General features: G+C 40.4%; 2 protein-coding genes across 2 annotated transcripts; both read left to right on the top strand.

The window, feature by feature from the left end:
- Positions 1 to 1,484: 1,484 nt before the first annotated feature.
- p2rx3a (purinergic receptor P2X, ligand-gated ion channel, 3a) lies at positions 1,485 to 7,022 on the top strand (the record flags this gene model as incomplete). Its single annotated transcript, XM_083890666.1, has 12 exons — positions 1,485 to 1,606; positions 2,465 to 2,600; positions 2,682 to 2,753; positions 3,091 to 3,160; positions 3,607 to 3,691; positions 3,780 to 3,857; positions 3,961 to 4,102; positions 5,389 to 5,525; positions 5,605 to 5,698; positions 6,568 to 6,633; positions 6,712 to 6,789; positions 6,894 to 7,022. 12 exons carry the CDS (start codon positions 1,485 to 1,487, stop codon positions 7,020 to 7,022), a joined length of 1,209 nt encoding a protein of 402 aa, XP_083746792.1.
- An 8,167-nt stretch (positions 7,023 to 15,189) lies between these two features.
- On the top strand, positions 15,190 to 19,619 carry rad9a (RAD9 checkpoint clamp component A). Its single transcript, XM_083890659.1, has 12 exons — positions 15,190 to 15,353; positions 15,460 to 15,530; positions 15,689 to 15,762; positions 16,056 to 16,104; positions 16,487 to 16,601; positions 16,741 to 16,840; positions 17,065 to 17,171; positions 17,584 to 17,690; positions 17,864 to 17,928; positions 18,008 to 18,106; positions 18,889 to 19,129; positions 19,262 to 19,619. The coding sequence occupies exons 1-12, from the start codon at positions 15,320 to 15,322 to the stop codon at positions 19,367 to 19,369; spliced, it is 1,170 nt and encodes a 389-aa protein (XP_083746785.1). The 5' UTR covers positions 15,190 to 15,319; the 3' UTR covers positions 19,370 to 19,619.
- The last annotated feature ends 896 nt before the right edge of the window (positions 19,620 to 20,515 follow it).

Raw genomic sequence — 20,515 nt, 5'->3', positions numbered from 1 at the left:
TTATTGCACATTTGTCAGTAATGCCACCGTTTGTAATTTTTTTTATATAGTGCATTTACCCCCCCCGCCCCCACACACACACACACACACAAATGCTGGAGACATGTTGGACATATGGATCAGTCTCAGTGGTTACAGTTTTTAAACTTTTAACAGCCAGTATGAAGAAAGTTTAAGTGCATCTCCTTTGTCCTGACATTTAAGACTTTCTCATTGTTATTTTTAAATACGCCAGAATAAGCATGAAGCTAGCTCTGATGACTCTTCGGACAGAAGCGTTTTCTCATCCTGGACAAAGGGCAAACAATAATGGACACAAGCCGACTGTAACGTGCAGTAAGCAAAAATGGAATGCGATAATACATTTTATATTGCAACATCAATACTTTATCAGTTTAAATACGCTGTATTGACATTAATGACCACATGTTAATGTCACTTTTGACTAACCGTTCCATAATGATAAGTGCCAGAAAGATAATATACTACTTAAAGATATGTTTGCATACTTGCGTTAGAGGCTGTCCTCCAACACCGCAGCGTAACTATGAGTCGTGTGCAGGAATTCCGACCCATAGATACGCTTTTTTAAAATAGGCGCCCCCTAGTGTTCAGCGGCAGCTTGCTTAGCAGTTAAAGCTTTTTGACTTAGGTGTGATTGACATGAGTTTCAAGTGATACTTTTTACACATGGCACGCTACTTATTTAAAATGTCATCGTCTATAAAGTACCGCCTCGCCCTGTCTCAATATTTTCTCATGTTATACTTGGTATGAAAAGTTAAAGAATCTCTGCTATAAAAGTCCAAACCCTTGGATACGACCCGTAGTTACATTTCAGTTGCAGGACAACAATTATAGACAATCTGTAGTTGTTTTTTGTGTTTTGTGTTATTTGTTCATCCTAACGAGTGACATCTAGTGGTGAGACTGCCAATTGCCTTTGCGATTAGAACAGATGTTCTGCTTTGTTGCGACCGTGATACAAACACTCTGCGTCTGTGCTGCTGTTGACGCATAAACTTCTGTAAAACAAGGCCTCAACTAAAGTTCACAGTATGTAACTGTTCACTAAACGGTTACATACTGAGTCTTTAACAGGAGCAAATTAAAATTAATGTCCTAAGGCTTTTCGCCTTTTTTCCTTTGTGTGTGAACAACTGTTTTCAGAAATAGAATGAGCCGGAGATGATGAGAGAGAAGAGGCAGGGGAGATGGAGATTTGTGGTGAAGAATGGGGATGAGGGAGGGACAGAACTGAGAGACACTTTCACAGTCTCTCTCGCTCTTTGAGTAGAGGAAGGGGTTGGTCCAGTTAGTCTCATAAACCATTGAATCCAAAGACGGTGAGGTTTGAGAAGAGCACAGTTAGACTCGGGGGGGGTTTTGTCAGCTCACTTTTTCTTTTTTACAGGAGCTGCTCTTTTCTCCCAGCCTCTGCAGGACCCAGGTCAGACCTCTCTGACTCGCACTGACCCGCAGCCATGTGGGGCTGCGTCACTGATTTCTTCACCTACGAGACCACCAAGTCTGTGGTGGTCAAGAGCTGGACTGTGGGCATCATCAACCGCATCGTGCAGGTGCTCATCATCGCATATTTCGTCGGGTCAGTATATTATTCTCTTTTCTTCTGCTTCATTTTTCTGTGAACAGTAATTTGATGTTTGATTTCTGCTGCCGTGCCAGTGTGACTGATGGAGATAGAGAATTGTATTATAGTTGCTTTAAGATAAAATCTAAAGTATATTTCTGGTTCGTTCAAATTCCCCCAAAACTTCCTGTTAAGTATTAAAAAATACTTTCCGTTCCCTTCTTTAAGTTTAGATAATCTCACCTGTATTTTTTTTGCAGAACAGAAAGTATTCATAGTCCATATTTGCATGCACATAGACCTAATATTATCAGCTGAATTTAATCGAAGCGTAAAAAGTAGCAGTGTTATTACACTGTATATCAAATGATTTGCTCTTGTTATTTATGTGAGTGGCATTTAATCTTATAATCTTAACTCTTCCACTTAAATCTGGCTATAGATTAAAGGATGCGGCATCAACAATTTTCAGGTTTAATACATAAAATCGCTCTCACTACAATTAAAGTAATACATGTTTGTAAATGCAAACGGTAGAGGAGAGAAAGTGTTAACTGTGTACTATCTTTGTCTTTTTAAGCACTTTTTTAACATTTTTCCGGATTAAAATCAACATCAATCCATTTTATTTTTATTTTCAAATAAAGTGAACGGGTCTTCCAGATATAACAAAATGTAGAATGACTATATTTTAAAAAAATTATAATAATAATAATTAACATGCTTTTATTCAACCAGTAAAAAGTAGCAGAAGACATAAAACACGACGTTACAGACAAAAGACAAAAAAAAATAACTACATAACAAAGTCTAAATGTGGATCTGAAATCTGAAATCGCTGCACTTCTCCGTGCTGTGTCTCTTGTCCTGCAGCTGGGTCTTCATCCACGAGAAAGCTTATCAGGTGATCGACAATGGAATCGAGTCTTCCGTCATGACCAAAGTCAAAGGTTTTGGTTACCACCAAGGCCATGTGATGGATGTGGCCGATTATGTCTATCCCCCACAGGTGTGTGACCCTCATAACACACACACACACCATAAACACACCAAATGAGCATAACATAAACTGGGCTGTGCTGTTCTGCAGGGAGCAGGTGTGTTCTGCATCATGACCAAACTCATCGTTACTGAAAATCAATACCAAGGAAAGTGTGCAGAGGTGAGAAAACATTCAAATCCCAGTTTCTCTAATGGGTTTCAGTGGCTTTTTAAGGTTTCACCTATTGATCTTAAGGCTGAAACTGTAAAGGTTTAATCTAACCTTATGTGTGTGTCACCTCCAACAAGGAGGTTGTGTTGTTTTCTGGTAGTTCGTCTGATTCTGAGCAGCATAACATGTATCGTAATAACATGTTCCTGGGGATGTAGGTTAATCTTACAACAATTAATTTGAGTTCATTAAGACCAGTGTGTGTGTGTGTGTGTGTGTGTGTGTGTGTGTGTGTGTGTGTGTGTGTGTGTGTGTGTGTGTGTGTGTGTGTGTGTGTGTGTTCCAGACTATTGAACGGTTCAATTGTAAAACTGATGAAGACTGCCATAAGCATTTTGGTTCCATCCTCACTAACGGTGAGTCTCTATACTCTATGATTCATTTCAAGCTTCACACTCATTGTTAGAACAGTTTTGCTACAATTTTACTTAGTTGAATTAGTTGTATAAACACATAATTCAGTTTCAGTGAGTTATCAGGGTGTTTTAAACTAGTTTTTCAGTTTTTTTTTTGTTTTCTTTTATTTCGATAAACTTGGTGCTCACTAATACAGAGTTGTTGTTTGTTTTTTAGTTTTTTTTACAAATTTGAAAGAAAAAAGCTTTTTCTTTGTACAAGAGGAACATACATCTTTATATATTTCCTTTTGAGTCATAGAAAATGAGATCCAAAGCAGAGTGTGTAGTATGTTAATGCGACGGATACATTTATTGAAATATGATAAATGAGCATATGTGTCTTTAGTCTCCTTCTTAATAAACACACAACCTCTCTCTCTCTCACACACACACACACACAACAGGGGTGATAACAGGCGTTTGCCTTCAAGACAGCGGCATGTGTGAGATTGACGGATGGTGTCCAGCTGAGGACGACGAAATCACAGTGTAAGGATTACACGCTCACAAATACACATAGGTATAACTGTCTCCTCACACCTCCTCACACTTCCACCCGTCTCTACCTTCTCCTCAGCGCTCCGATGTTTGACGTGAAAAACTTCACCATTTTCATCAAAAACAGCGTCCGCTTTCCACTCTTCGATGTCACACGGTAGGACACGCACACGCACACACGCTCTCACACCTCCTGAAATGTAGGTGAATGAGATGAGATCCAACAAATGTGTGACCACTTTGAAATGCTTGTGTCTCAGAGGAAATTTTCCCCCAACAATGACATCAGATGAGATCAAGAGTTGTACCTACCATCCGGACGACAACCCCTTCTGTCCCATCTTTCGGGTGGCGGACATACTCAACTACACCGGGCTGACTGTGGAGAATCTGGCATACAAGGTCTCATCTTTCCTTTCTCTCCTCTTCTTTTCCTCCACATAGTTTACATGATTGACTCTTCATCCTAAAGGTGAACATGTTCATCAAAGACGAGGACTGCCACATACGGCACACAGTATACCCACAATGCATTTCAAGGTCACGTTATAGAAGTTTAGAGTATGTTGCATTTACTCGCGTTACCGTGATTGAGTAGGTTTTTTTGTGTACTTGTACTTTTTAAATGATGATGAGGACAGGTGAACGAATGATGAGGACAGGTGAATGAATGATGAGGACAGGTGAATGAATGAAGAGGACAGGTGAATGAATGAAGAGGACAGGTGAATGAATGAAGAGGACAGGTGAATGAATGACGAGGACAGGTGAATGAATGACGAGGACAGGTGAATGAATGATGAGGACAGGTGAATGAATGACGAGGACAGGTGTATGAATGAATGACGAGGACAGGTGAATGAATGACGACGACAGGTGAATGAATGATGAGGACAGGTGAATGAATGACGAGGACAGGTGAATGACGAGGATAGATGAGGGCAGGTGAATGATGACGAGAACAGGAGAATGAATGTATGAATGACGAGGATAGGTGAATGACGAGGACAAGTGAATAATGACGAGGACAGGTGAATGAATGACGAGGACAGGTGAACGACAAGGGTAGGTGAATGACGAGGACAGGTGAATGAATGACGAGGACAGGTGAATGAATGACGAGAACAGGAGAATGAATGACGAGGACAGGTGAATGAATGACGAGAACAGGAGAATGAATGACGAGGACAGGTGAATGACGAGGATAGGTGAATTATGAGGACAGGTGAATTGGCGTTAATTAAAGTCCCAGACTGAGTGAGAAAGTTGAAGCATTTGACCTTTGACCCATTTTGACTGATACATTGTGTTTACATATTTTTTTGGTCAGCAATTTAATTTTTAAGGTTTTGCCTTTAATTTAAAACATTTAATTAATCTGAGTTCCCTTGTCCTTTTTGCACGACACAAGAAAGAAAGAACCCCAACCTTGTTAAAAAATAGTAACTTTTACTCTGAGTAAATTTTAAACAAACCACTTTATTTTTACTTTAACTTGACCTCATGTTTCCATGATCACACCAGCTTTCCCGAAGGCTGACAAATTAATTCCAGTTATTCCCGGTTATGTTGATGAAACCACTCTCTGTTGTGATCTGACCCTCACTGTTTACGACCCTTTTGTTGTTATTCCTTTACTCACCTTATATTGTGTGTGCTTCTCTCTTTCCTCAATCCTTCCCCGTCAGGGCGGAGAAATAGGAATTAACATTCAATGGAAGTGTAATCTGGACCTGAACATTAAGCATTGTGTGCCCCATTACTCTTTCACACGCTTGGACAAACCGTTTGAAAAGAACGCCATCTCTAAAGGATACAACTTCAGGTCAGAAGCCAGATTTTTACCCTTAACTATCACAAAACTATCTTTTATTGATCCTTTGTTTTTCTTTATTTGAATGCAGATTTGCCAAATATTTCAAAACAGAGAACGGTACAGAGTTTCGGACTCTTCACAAAGCCCACGCGATCCGCTTCGATGTCATGGTCACAGGAAAAGTGAGTCATATATGTGTTTGTGTTGTTTGTTTGTTTATTTACTGGATATAATATACATATAATGTGCATTTGATTGACAGATTCCCCAACAAATTTCATATTTGTGTGTATAATGGCATTAATATATAGCAACAGTCAGTAGTTTAAACTGTCTCTTTAAGTTTCAACCCAAATAAGGGTTAACAAAAAACACTTTATTAGTCATGGGGAGAATTAAAATAACAAAATAAATGTTAGAAAAAGATAATGTATATAAAATCTAACATGTAATATAAACATGAAAAAAATGGCCATTTAAACTACGACAAATGAATACAACTGAATAATAAATGTGCTGTAAACAGTTTGAGTGAACTCACACTATCTATTGGAGTGTTAGAGTGTTTAACACACAGTGATGAATTAAACAGTCTGATAGCAGTGATTTCCTGTGGCGCTCTGTGGTGCAACGTGGTGGAATCTGTGGAATGAGTCTCAGTCACAGAACTCGCTTCTGTGTTGTGAAAGAGTCCAGTTTTATCCCAATAATATTAACCACCGTTCAGATCAGTTCGTTCAAGTCGGTTAGGGGAACCTTATAGAGAACGTTCTCTCAAGGTTGTGACAAAGTAACGTTCAGGGAACCGAACGTGCAACCAAAAACTTTCCATATCAACTACAGGAGAACCTAGGGAGGGAACCTTCAGGGAACCAAGTTCCTGCAACCAAAAGGTCACGTTCCCAGAAGGTTCTTTCATAGAGCATGTTTAAAACAAGCTAGGTCGACCCAAAGTGACTCATTGTTTTATCATTTTAAACCTAAACGTCCTGGAGAGAGACGCACACATTTGTCACCTTCACTGACTCCATCGCTCTTTGTCTCTTTCCAGGCAGGAAAGTTTGACACAATCCCAACTCTGATCAACTTGGTCGCTGCCTTCACGTCTATTGGACTGGTAAGGACTATCAGGATTATTATGATTAGTTATGTTTTTGTTGTTGTTTGTTAATCATTCTCGTCCTTTTTTCGGCAGGGTACGGTCCTCTGTGATATTATCTTACTGAACTTCCTGAAGGGGGCGGATCAGTACAAAGCCAAGAAATTTGAAGAGGTAACGTGAGGTTATTTCTAAAGACAGTAGCCTTACTTTCTCCTTAAGTCTCCAGGTGAGCTCCTCTGTAAATGTCTTATCTTCTTCATCCTTTGTTTTACCAGGTGTCCGATGCTCAGATAGAAGCCACCCTCGCTCAGAGCCCAGGCAGCCAGCTGTCACTCAAACCAGGTATCAAGAGCTCCTACGACTCGGGAGCCATTTCCCTCGCCACCTCTGACCAAGCCATGTGACTGACAGCGACATCGACAGCAGCAGCAGTCTAAAGACATGGACACTCTTCTTTTTCCCTTTCAAGAGAGATCCAGGCAGCCTTTTCTAAATTAGCTCGGCAAGTCCATGCACTTGGGTAAAGAAGGACAACGTTGCTGCCGCGTTCACATCGTCACCACGACGAGCTGCGGTCAAAAGAGAGGCCAAGGCCTTTGTAGCGACGACAGAAGAGAGATTTTAAGTTACTAAACCACCTCTTATTTGAAACACATTTATCCAAGCACATAAAAGCATAACCTCTGCAATACTTCTTATTATTAGCATTTTAACAACAATAAAGTGTAACCTCGTGTAAACGCCGTTAGAGCGATCCATTATATAAAAATAAAAGCTGTATAAATCAGCCTCGTTGTTCCTAGTTAGCTTCGCTGAGATGATCCAGTTTTATTAAAAACTCAACACTGCCAAATAAAACCAACTGTTGGAGCATTTCTCTTTATCACCATGTTCACACATTTATCAACTGCTTTTTTTTCTCCCTTCTTCTTCTTCTTCCTACACAAATAAAAGCCCTGAAGGCTCCTAATGTACAAATGTGTGTGTGTTGTATATGGATGTTGTGGCTTTGGGACTTGTGTGTGTGTGTGTGTGTGTGTGTGCTGTTTGAGGTTTATAAATGGGCCATTATTAGTCCACTTCTGGGTGATGACGCAGAGGATGTTACTGTACACACTAATGGACTAATGCAATTCACCTTTTTTTATGGACGATCCAAATTTTGCAAATTGCTATGTATGTGTCTCAAACGTGTTTTGACATCTTTTTTGTTTTTTTCTGCTTCCATCTCTCTGTCTCTTTCTCTGTCTGTCCCTGTTCATTTCACTGTAAAATGTGACCGGGGCACTAACGCATAAAGAGCTAAAGAGCCTCTTAATGGCTTGGACAGTGATTTACTAGAGGAGATGAGCTGTGAATGGAGGCCACAGAGGAATTCACAGCAGCTCGCCACAAACTTTGATATAGTCCTGTAACTCGATCGCACATATACAGTGAATATATAATGCATGTAATAGAGACGACAGGAGAGCATTAAGTCCTCGTAGTCTCGTCCGTGAAATTGTGACGTCAACAGATGATCAGTAATGAACGCTGAAGAAGTGTTTGTTGTACGTTGTGTTTTCTAGTATTCCAGATGGAGTTAACGGCGCACTATCCAGCAGCTGCTGAGGACAACAACAGGGTCGTTAAACAGAAAGAGAGTTGACGTATTATGTACAGTTAACATTTTATTTCTTAACATCACACTGTTAAGCTTTGTGGGTGATTAAAGGAAGTAAACATGTCTCCAAAAATGTTGAAAAACAGGCTGGTGATATTATCAGGGTGTACGATCTTAATAGAGATGGTGATATTTGTGGAAAAATTGCTTTTCTTGCCATATTGCCAGGTCACGTGACATGATGATTGGAAAGTGTGATTTCAATGGACTCTTGACTGACACAACGTCCCTAATAAAATGTAAAATGGTCATTATTATCATCCACTAAAAAAAAACAGACAAAAGAGTGTTAAAAACTTTAAAATCAATAAGAGAGATCCCATTAAATTAAATAAAAACTGACTCGATGCTCAAACATCTTCGTCTTTGTTCACACTTGTTCAGCTGCATGACAAAAACACTTAAAAGTGCTTAAGTCTAATGAGGAGCAGTAAGAGTCATTTAAAAAAGGTGCTTTAAACAACCACAAATAAAATCTGTAGCGCAAACTTCCAGAGTGAAATCTCAAAATCCAGTTATTTCACAAAACAGATGAAGCAATCATGTAGTTTATTCAATGTTTTTTTTTTTATAGAAATACTGTGATATCATTGGCTTTGTATGAAAATAAAATTGTCATTTATTTTAAACGTGCCAAACCAGATGAAGATGGTGTAAGACAAACCATCTTGACCTCATTAATTTTCCTTTTCTCTTCATTCTAAGAGACAAAATGTAAATATATATATAGTTTCACAGATCATAACTCTGCTTCCTCCCCGTGCTCCTCCTCTTCAGAGCTTTTATCCAGGCAGGGAGAGCAGGCCGACGTAATGATGATGATGATGATGATGATGAAGCTGCTGTCGCTGCCTGCTCCTCCTCATGCTCTATCACAGAGTCACTGTCTGAATCCTCTGAGTCTGTAGCATAATCACCCAGCTCTGGAGGGTCGATGGTCAACACCTCCTCCGAAAAACGAACCCTACGATTCTCCTCTACCCGTCTCTGATCCGGAGAACATGGACAGAAAAACAAAACACAGCAAGTAAAGCAAAAAAATCCTGGCTCAAAATGATGCAATTTGGTACTAATGATAAGAAATCATATTAATTAATAATTATTTGTTATTAGTTATTTGATATGTTCTGTTTGTTTTCTGCAGCAGGTGCATTGTGGGAGAACAGTGAATATATGAAAAAGCCTCAGTTAGGACAAGGACAATGCTGTATGTACACATTTCATGCCACAGGGAGGCAGTGTGACCCTCAACATCTCACCCTTTTTGACTCCGTTTCCATCGAGGACTCTGGATCCAGGGACATGGACTGTTTGAGGACGCCCCGAGGTGGATGAGCAAAAGGTTTAGAGGATGGAGAGAGAGGGTTAGGAGTGACGTTTCTGGTGTTTAAAGGCATGAGGAAATCAGGCTGTGTCTCATCCATCGTATGGCTCTGGGTCATCGTCAGTGAAGACACTCCTACAAAAGACAAGACGAAAGAAATTTGACTTTCAAACAAACAAATCTGCCGTAAATGGCAACATCCAATCTGCTTTATCTCAAATGTCTGAAATCACCACTATTACTCTGAGTAAGACGTTGTCCTGACCTTGATCTGCATCTTTTCCATCACTTGTTTTCTCAGAGTGAAGCCTCTCGTCTCTCTCAGCTGACTGGTGCTGTCTCTTTCTGTTCAAAGGGACTTTCTTCAGCGTCGAGTTGTTGACGGCGTGCGAAGGCTGCGTTTGAAACCACATTACAAAGAAATCAACACACAAGCATCAAGAAGCATGTAAGTGTTAAAGCTGTAGTGTAGAACTTCTATTGGCCGCCCCGAGGATTTCTGAGTAATTATCACCTTCAGCTGTGCAAGACATGATTACATTTTTGTTTCTACGGTACTTTGATAAGTTATGTGTTGTTTATTTGTCTTTTAATGTAGCCTTACTCATTTAGATCCCTCGATTTGCTTTGCTTTCTGTTGACAGAGCACGCATATCGAAAAGTCGTCAACTGGAAAATCTAAATCGATTGTGCAGCATGACTAAGTATCCATGGGTATTTTTTGGGGGCATTTTTTGGTGTTTTCACTTTCCGTGTGCAACCCCCGTGAGAGTACGTCGCCAGGGTGATATGAGAAATAAAACAGAGGATCATGTGGAGCTGATTGACTTAAAACGACTGATTAAAAGAAATTTGGATTCTCCATTTGCTTGCACATTAAAGGTGCATTATGTAATAAATCTATAGCAACTGGCCATAAAATCCTCCTAATATGTCACAGAGACTCAGGAATAATGTTCATATAACAAACTGAACTCACCAACAACAACAGTACAGACAAAATATTTGCATTAAAAAAAAACATTTTGCAGACTGCAAATCATGTTTATGTTTTGAAATCATGTTTTGGCATGTGGCACCAACTACCGCCATCTACCAATCATTGCAGTCAGTAGAGTCTCGGCTGCCGAGCAACCATGGGTTGCCAGTTACGTCAGAAAACGAAAACCTAAAAGACCTCGGTATTTTGAATTTGAATGTAATAACCGTTTTTGGCCACATTCTTACATATGTCACCTTTAAAGCAGCAGTGAAAATGTTCAATGATGATCTAACCTCGGCAAAGTACGGAGGTCTGTGTTGCAGCCTCCTTCCTCTCTTTCCTGACTGCTCGTCTTCCATTGGCTCTGACCGATCGGTCGCTCTGTGAACTTCCTGCTGCTGTTTGACCTCCGACATGTCCATGCTGACTGATTCTTGCGCTGCTGAACCCAATTCTGGAGCCGGTGATGACCCGGTCGCCCCGAAGCTCCACTGACCGCTCCCATCTCCTTGCTGGTTCGATATCAGAGACGACAGACCGCTATCCTGAGAAGTTGGCGAGCTTGTGACTTGGCTCTGTGGCTCCCCTGCTGGTGTCTGATTAGCTGAGGAGGCTGTGAGGTTGGGCTCAAGAAACTTGGCCCACTCTTGACCATTGACGATCTCCTCCAGGAGGCTGAATGAGCCCAGGCCAAGGTCAAAGTCACTCGATGTCCTGCCACAAGAGAAGAGATTCTTTTTGTAAAGCAAAAGTGACGTGTCCTCAGAAGGGCAGATATTAAGACACTATACATCTGTGCAGAAAGGTTTTCTCTCTCTTTCTATCCTATGGGAGTTGTATACATTTTTAGCCATAGTTCCTCAAATGCCCCCCATGTCCCACATACACTGTCCTGTGGGTATACTGGTTTCTAGCCCATGTTGTGTGATGTAGATGCAGGTGTACACACAAATACAGCTTCAAAGAGTACATATTACTCAGATGTCAATAACGCCAGTGTGTTGTTGACTATGAAAATACATACTATCTAACTCTGTGTACATAGCAACACATAGTTGTGTTTCTCGTAAACACAACTATGTGGATTCATATCGCAATGTGTAAAAATGTTTCAAGCACATTCAGAGTGTTTAGATTCTTATCCATTCTGTGGCGCAGTAACATTAGAGAGAGGCATGGCCAAGTACTTATAGCAAGTATAACACTGTGATGTGTGTGTATTTACCGAGATACTGATAATGTTCAGGTTTTTCTACAGTATATGCATTAGTTCAACTTTCATGACACCTGTAAAGGTATAGTCTGATTATATGTCGATGTGTCTTTCTGCATGAATTAAGAGAAATTTGCTACTTGACAGCATCTGGCCTTCTATTTATAATCTAGTCGTTTTAACAAATAACATTATTCCTCGAGTAAAGCTTCTGAACTTTTTTTCCCACCAACTATCTTGATGGCATTCCCATATAAAACATGTGATTGAAGTGTCACAAGATTTATCACAATCCGAAAGTGAGGCCAAAACCATCTGATGACAGGTGCTGTCAGTGAGAAAGGTGTGTTCGTCACATGGGAACATAACAATCCAAGCTAACATCAGAGCTGTGGTTAGAAATGTTTGAGACATACCTCAAATATCTTACTGGTGTCTTTTCCTGGCTGAGAGACAAATGAAAGAAACCTAACTCCAGCTGTCGTGCTGACTCCAGGGCTGGATTGGGCGTATTTTTGCACTTTGACAGTGTGATGGTCAATTACCTGAGTCGCCCATCAGACGCGCTTTCCTCTGGGAGTGAATCAAGGGTTTCACTGGGATCTCTGCTGTCTAATAAGAGGTGGATCCTTCCTTCCTCTGTGTTTGCTGAACTGATGAGATTGTCTTGCTTCTGAGGTAAACTCTGCAAAGTAAACAATTCGCTTTGCTTTTCAATTTTTCAATGATTATTTCATAAATGGAGCACTGAAAATACTCACCTCAGTTCCTTGTTCAACTTTTGGTTCTACATTTCCACCTCTTTCCTTTCCCTTTTTGCCAAAACTCCCCGGCCTGTCCAACCACCTCTCCTTAATCTTCTGCGTCCACCTCCTTGTTTTATTCTCAGATGATTGCTCATTTCTTCTTGAGCTGCTGTTCATTGTTGTTTGGCTATTTGCAACAAACTGCAAGTCTGTCCTTTGATCCAAGGCCCCAATTCCTCCATTCCCCACATGCAACACTTTATCCTCACCATTCCCAGTGTCCACATGTGTATGTGTGGGTTTCAGGGCCCATGTGTAGGGTTTGGGAGTATCATCCTGATCTGTTTCCTGCTCCCGGATCTGATTCTGTCCGACGTTTGCGACAGCATCCTTATCACCAGAAATGTGCCTCGTCGTTGTAGAATTATCAGTTGTCACTCTTTTGCCAACAGTCTCCTCAAAGGAAGAGATATTATGACCTTTAGGTGATTTAGCAGGAAACAACTGCCCTGTTCCTGTTGGGGTGATGTCAGGCGATGTGACTTCATCCAGCACCCTGTTCTCATCCAAGTCATTATCAGTGTTGTCTTTCAGGGAGGGTAAGGAAGTGAGACCCTTGTCCATTCCAGAGACATGATGTGGTTGCTGCATTTCCCCACCTTTAAAGTCCACATAACTGTGCGCAGCAGAGACCCCAAACTGTTTTGAAGGGACACCATTGGTACCAAACTCAAAGCCATTGACAGAGTGGATGGATGCTTTACCGTCTCCATCTTGACTCCACGTGGAAGCAGCTGTGGTCGTCCCGGGGGTGTGTGGGAATGACTGGCCGTCTCTTCCTGGCTGCAGCTTCAGTCTCTGCAGCATGGACTGCAGCAAGCCCTGAGTATCTGCCGAATTATGTGACTCAGACATCTAGGAACCAAAGTGCTGTGTGTCACATAGAGAAGTCACGGAAAAAAGCATGTCCACAAAGAGTATGCCACAAAATATTCCGCCAAAAAAAAGGGGGGTAGAATCCACACAGACTTCTATAATATGCTGCTTTAAATACAGACTGAAGGACGGAAAAAAGACATCACCCACGTCTCCGACTCTTGTTGTTGCTCCCTCTTTTTCATGTTCCAATCTGTTTCTGTTGCCCTCCCTCTGCAGTTTTTCACAGAAGAAGAAGATTTCCTAATCAACGAGGACAGAAGTGTCACCTTCTCCGTGTACGCTGCTTCTTCTCAGGTGTGTTTCACTCGCAAGCTGCTCACATTCCTCCATAATCCGTATAAGTTTCGGCAGCACTCCTCTTGTGTCTCGTCTTTCTGTTTCATCAAAGGTTTCAGTACAGGAAAGTTGTCTTAGTCACACGTCTTCTCCAACTGTTGATGGGAGGAGGGACGTCAGCGTTCCTGCAGTCCTACATACTTAAGCAGAACAACAAGAAAGACCAGTGAGGTGAGATAATTGTGCATTGACAGTGACTCTCCCTCCCTGTCTGTCTCTCTGCCCATCTTTCTATTTGCTCTCCCTTCCTCCCAATATCTCTCTCTCCGGCTGCCTCACTCACAGATGTGCACACACAGATGCACACATACCCACGTTTGGTAATTACAGGGTGTTTGAGAGCGGTTGCTATTTTGCTCCTTCAGAATGAAAGAAACAGAAAAGGCTTGTGATGGATTTTGGAATAACTCATTTGATATTAACTCTGTAAATTCTAAGAAAATGTTGACATGCTATGACAATCACATCCACGTTGAGCAGGGATTATGAAATGGAAAAAAAAACCCTGGTGCCTGGTATCCAAACTGTGCAGAATCAAGCCATGCTGAGCTGAGTAGTGCTAGAACTGTATAGTGGAAAAGAGTCATAATGCTTACACACTGGTTCTTTAATATAGTCAGCCAAGTCACAGGAAAACTACTGATGCTGAGTATCAGTTGAAAAGCTCTCAACAAGATAAAATTAAGTTGTTTTAGACAAGTGCAACTGCAATGAGTAAAAGATGACATTGTTAAACTAAATCAATTAGCCTCTCAGTAATTTTTAAACCTTTTTTCTTTTGAAAATGTGTTTGAATTCATAGTTTACGTGCTGTTTTGTGTGGAGACAAACACAAATGTCTGCATTGTGTAAAATACAGTTTAACCTATAACCATATTAAAATTATTTTTTACCATATAGCAGTGTTAAGTGTTTCTAGCTGGGGTGAATTTAATTCAGAATATTTAAATTATTTTTAGCAGTGTGAAAAAAAAATTTAAGTGGGGGGGAGCTCATGCTTTGATTACAAATGTTAAGATACATAAAATGACTACAAACTGGTGCAAAAGAGAAAATATATATATATAAAAAAAACTATTATAAACAACTGTCTCTTTCAGTCAATAGAAAATATTTAATAACTGTTAATTAATTAATAATCTAATTAATAAAAACACAACTTTTTGAACCGCAAGACTGCTCATCAATATTGTGACAAACCAGTGCGCATGTGCACAATAGTCCACGCCCCCTTGAGTTCCTGTCTCTCCTATTGGTTCACGAAGCGGAAGCAGACTATGGCGGCGCAAACAACGTTCGGTTGGAGCAAAATACTGCGTAGTAAAGCCACAGTCGAAAATAAAATAAAACTTTAACCAAAATGGAGTATGTATTCAGGATTTGGAGGATTTAAACTCGGTGTGAAAACTACTATGCCCGCCCAGGTTTCGTTTTTACAGGTGTTTAGCCGCTAAACTCGGCTAACTTTTAGCCGAGTTTGCTAACTTACTTTGCAGTCATGGACTGTGTCGCGACGGGAGGAAACGTTAAAGGTAGTGAATATTTCCTACTTCCTACCTCATTGTAATGTAAAATACCACCACGGTAAATGAATTAGCTGTAAATAGTAATGTGTCTGTGTCGGGCTGTACCGTCCAGTGTTGGCCAAAGCCATCCACTCCCTGTCCAGGATCGGTGATGAGCTGTATGTGGAGCCTCAGGATGATGCTGTGAGCTGCTCTGACACAAACGCGCACACACACACTCACTCACACGCCCTCAAACACTTCCTCTTGCCGTGCATTTAACTTGTTGCTTCCTGTTGGTGCACATTATTTGTGTCAATGAATATTGCTGATGTGTTTCTCTCTCTCTCTCTATGTCTCAGCTGGCTCTGCGGTCTGTGAACTCATCTCGGTCCGCTTATGGTTGTTTCCTGTTTGCACCACTCTTCTTCAGCAGGTGCACACACACAGACACACATGTTTGTGCAGTATTCGAAGTGAGGACCCCCATAGACATGATGCATTCCCTAGCCCCTTCACCTAACCTTAACCATCACAAATGTCTAACCCTAACCTTAAAACCATGTCCTCACTCCGTGTATGATTTTTTGGTCCTCACAAAAATACACACGCTAGTGTATTTCAGAAATATTAGAAATAGAGATATTTTCAATTATAATAATATAGTTAGAGACATATGTGTCATTTGTGAGATCTTTTACATATTTCCCACTCCCTTTTCTTCTGCAGGTACACGGTCCCCAGTGAGAATGATTTCCGCTGCAAGATGGCAATTAAGGTTTGTATAGTGCTGTAGTCATGAGTTAGGCAAAAGTGTACCAACACCAAGACATGACTGAAACTATGAGTCAAGATAAAAAAAATAGGTTTTCTGTAACATCAACTCTATTTAACTGTTCAACATTACATTTTATCGGTTAAAAAAACAGTGCACTGAAATTAAAAAAAAGTTTGATTAGAAATTGAAGAATTCTAAATCACCATAGGCATCTTTTTACACTGTTATGTAAACACAGAAAATATTTATTTTCAGCTTTTATCAGACAACATATGCTGCATCCAATAGCCTAACAGCTGGGAACAATTAGGTCACATTTGAAAGTACACATTTCAAATGAACACTATTTTCTCTTGCTCATCTTCCTCTGTGAATGCATCAGAGTGTGCAGGCTGTGTTCAGGTCTCTGGCGTCTCTTGAGAAGACTGTGGAGAAGTGTCACATTGAGCTGGACATGAAGAAGAACCGCCTCACCTTCACTCTACACTGCAAACATGGTATCGGTACTCAACTTCCCCTTCAGATGATTCACAATACTTTACTTGGATGACTTCAGAAAGATCATGTCTCATTTGCATTGACACATGTTTTATTTAATGTAGCACATCGTGCGTTAATTGTTTTGTCTCTCTGCAGGTCTCCTGAAGACACATAACCTGTCTTACCAGGACAGTGAAAGTTTACAGGCTGTCTTTGATAAGGACAGCTGTGCCAATGTTTTCAGGGCCCAGCCCAGGTCTGTGGATGAATTCTTCACTGTTGTAAGAGTATTGTTGTATTGTATTGTATTGTTGTACTGACTGTTTATGCTTTGCAGTTTTTCTTGTTCTCATTCTGTTTCATTTGTTGTTGTTGTTTTGGAAATTAATGTTTTTTAATGTAGCTGCAGCTTATTGTTTTTGCCGGGGAAAAACTCCACCACCAGAATCTCATGTTATATTTGTCTTAATATTTTCTCAGGCTGCTGGTGGACACAGTTATGCATTTCCCCCCATCTCTGGAAGAAGTAACTGTTTCAGTGAATGATGAGCGGATGTGGTTCAGGAATCATGTGGATGAAGAAACAGGTGACGTGATTGTCTTTTTTTTCCTGAGAAGCTACAAACTAAATATTGTAAAACTTGTTGGATCATCAGCCAATTTGGAATCAAAAGGTTCAGGTTCACATTTATGACAAATTCACTGAATTTGGATTAAATTTCCAGAAAAGAAGAGGAAAATTTGGCAAATACACACAGCTTTAGTGTTTTCAATAGTATTTACTCATGCTTTAATTTGTTTGAAGGAGCTTTTCTTATATATCCCATATATAAGAAATATATAAAAAACAGTTAATGGCATCAAGAAATAATAGACTGTCATTATTAGTCAGTCAAGGTAATTTTTCTTTGCATATGAACAGCAATAAAAACATATATTTTTTGTGATTTATTTCTATTTTTTTGTTTCTCCTACACTTTCTTTTCTCTTCCCTCTCAGAGATGTCCAAGGCCATGCTGACAGAGCTGTGTCTAGCATCAGACGAGTTTGACCAATTCTCTGTTCAAGCACAGAACAGCGTCACATTTTGTTTGAAGGAGCTACGGGTAAGACGATGATCGTAGAGAGGGGGGAAAGAAGGAATCAGTGTGGAGAGAAAGGATTGGGACATTGACCAGAGAGGGAGAGAGGGTCTTTGGGGAGGCTGAGAGAAAAGAGGAGGTAGCTGTGATGTGAATAATGACGTTTGCCAAGTAATTAATTGTAATTTGTCCTCCAGGGTTTGTTGGTGTTTGCAGAGTCAACTGGTCTGCCTATTTCTATGTACTTTGACGAGCCAGGAAGGTAAGCATACTGACATACATATAATTATCAGCTGATCACTTGGATGCACTGACATTTACTGTGTGTGTGTGTGTGTCAGCCCTGTGGTGCTTTCAGTAACAGACAGTGTCTTGGAGGGGAACTTTGTGTTGGCCACACTTTCTGATGATCCCAACCAGCATAAAAACAATACGAGACGGTAACGAACAAAACTTTATAGGCTGTTTGTTTGGTTTTCCATTTTCATTGTTTTTTTTGGAAAAAGATTGCAGTGCCACCTGATGGACAATTATATCCTCTGAGTTGAGAGTTTGACCTCATTGCTGCACATGTTTTTACTTTTATTTGGTTATTTACAGTTTCAGCACGAGTGCAGAGAAGTTTTTGAGTCAGGAGCATTACAATAAGAGTGGTAATCAACAGAATAATGAGAAGTAAACAAACAATCCATGCACACAATAAAAAACATAATTAAATGCTTTAAAATAAATTACACTTGGTATTACACTCCATTCTAGTGTCTTAGGTTTGCATGTTGATTGTTTTTGCACATGAGGGCCTGTGGCAATATGCCAGGAACTGGGTACTCAATAGTTCCTCAACAATATCACGCGTGTTAACATAAAAGGCAGATATGTTAGTTTTTCTTCAATATAACAATTGAGTAATTGTATATATATATATATATATATATATAACATGCAAGTACATGCTTTGCACTGAATTAACTAGTTATCACACCCTTTATCACTGTATACTAATAATCTGCCATAGACTGGGAAAGTAGCAGTTAAATCACAGGGAAAAATGCTCCTGAATTAACTTTACTTAAAGGTAGCTGCAATCTCTTCTGATAATTTCCTTTATTTTTATTACTACATTAGAAATGAATGTGAAAGTGTGTTTTCGCTGATGTTCATGAGGCTTGGGAACCACTTTTTTCTTTCCCCATTCTTGTCATATTTCTCTTCCACCTCTCAGAGCACAAACGCCACCTTCGGCTCCTCCCGATTTCGAGAATGATGACATCGACTCCTATCTCATCGCCATGGATACCAGTATTGTACAAGGTCCCTCGGCTACGGGTCCACCCACACCCCCTTTAGTGGAATCTACATATTCAAAACAACCTTCCGCAGCCAATCATCGTACAAATATACACAGTGAAGAGGAAGAGGAGGAAGACGAAATTGCTGATTCAGACAGACCACCTAATAAGAAGGTACAATATGTATCAGTTACACTTCAGACATTTGACCCCCAGCCATGCTCCCCCTACATTCTGTGTCTAACATTGAGATGAAAGACCAATTGTCCCTTAAATATTTTCTCCTCCTTTCTCATCTCCCCACAGTTCTGCTCCTTGTTCTTTGGATCCGTGCTTCCCCCATCTTATCAGACGAGTACGCAGCCAGTGACAAACCAGGAAGTGCTGGCCAGTGACAGTGAGGAGGACACTTAGAGCAGAGTGACAGTGGACTGATGGGATATGAGCTTAAAGAACCTGAAAAGTGGGTAGATAAGTGTCCACTTTTATCTCCATGAGAAACCATGAGACCTGGACTACTTGTAAAACATGAAGAAATCTTGGACTTGATTTTCATCTTGACTGGCTTGTTCAAGTGTTTTGTTTTTACCTGGAAAAAAACTGGGCCCATGACGTCAGTGCAGATTTCTGTATTTCATCTTTTTTATTGGATCATTTTGGTTGTGATTGAATACTTGGATAATGTTAAACTAAACACACAATGTGTTTCTCTTTGTTTTTGTTTGTGATCAAGTTCCCCTCCAAAAATAAAACAAATGTGTTTTTTCAAAGTATATAAAAATCATTATTTATTTACATGTAAAAAGTTTCAAGATTGAAAAGATTTAGGAAGAGGGGATGAGATCTTGAGTGTGTTTGGTTAGGGTTAAAGCTTTTAAAAAGATTCACTTCATATATGACTTTTAGGTTTTTTTAATCACATTAATGAATGATGCAAACAGATTAAACTTGCTAAAGATCATCTCTTATCAAAAAGCCATAACTATAGCCTGGTGCTTCAGCTCTCATCCCCAAGACTCTATTACAAATGTTTGTCAGAAGTAGGATTCAGAGTACGATGCAGAAAATCTAAGAGTCTGTGATCCAGTCTTTGCCAGTTGTGGATCTTTGTTATCTCTCTTTTCCGCTTGAAAACTTTTCCCCCTCGTCTGTGGTTTCCTCCTCTCTCGCTCCTTCTTCTCCTTATCGTTCTTCTTCCTCAACCTCTCCTCCTCTTTCTCCTGTCTCTCTTGCTCCCTCCGTCTTCTCCTCCTCTCCCTCGAGCTAAGTTTGTCCTCGCATACTTCCTCGACCACTTTCCCTGTTCCGTCACTGAAGTCCTGAATCAAGATTGTGGGTACTTGCATCTTGTGCGCCTCCTTCCCCCTTGCTTTTTTAGGCTGCTCTCCTCTCAGTCTGCGGAAGAGACCAAAACGTTTCGGGACAGCAGGCGGCTCCTGCTCTGCTACTTTCCCCTGTGTCACTTCTGCGGACAAGAACGAGGTGACTTTTGAAGACTCTGTCACTTCAGGAGAAGTTTGGGTTGTGTTTACTGCTCCAGGATGGGCCTGTGATTCAGTT

This window comes from Microchirus variegatus (genome assembly GCF_963457635.1).
Source record: "Microchirus variegatus genome assembly, chromosome: 6".
NCBI classification, from domain to species: Eukaryota; Metazoa; Chordata; class Actinopteri; order Pleuronectiformes; family Soleidae; genus Microchirus; species Microchirus variegatus.
Note: the sequence above shows the minus strand (reverse complement) of the source record. Positions and strands in the feature narration are given on the sequence as shown.

Excerpts from the sequence above, each read along its gene's own strand:
- rad9a (XM_083890659.1), top strand. The coding sequence starts at position 15,320 with ATGGACTGTGTCGCGACGGGAGGAAACGTTAAAG. Across the intron at positions 15,763-16,055 it reads GCACCACTCTTCTTCAGCAG|GTACACGGTCCCCAGTGAGA; the intron begins GTGCACACACAC and ends TTTCTTCTGCAG. Across the intron at positions 16,602-16,740 it reads CACTCTACACTGCAAACATG|GTCTCCTGAAGACACATAAC; the intron begins GTATCGGTACTC and ends GTCTCTCTGCAG.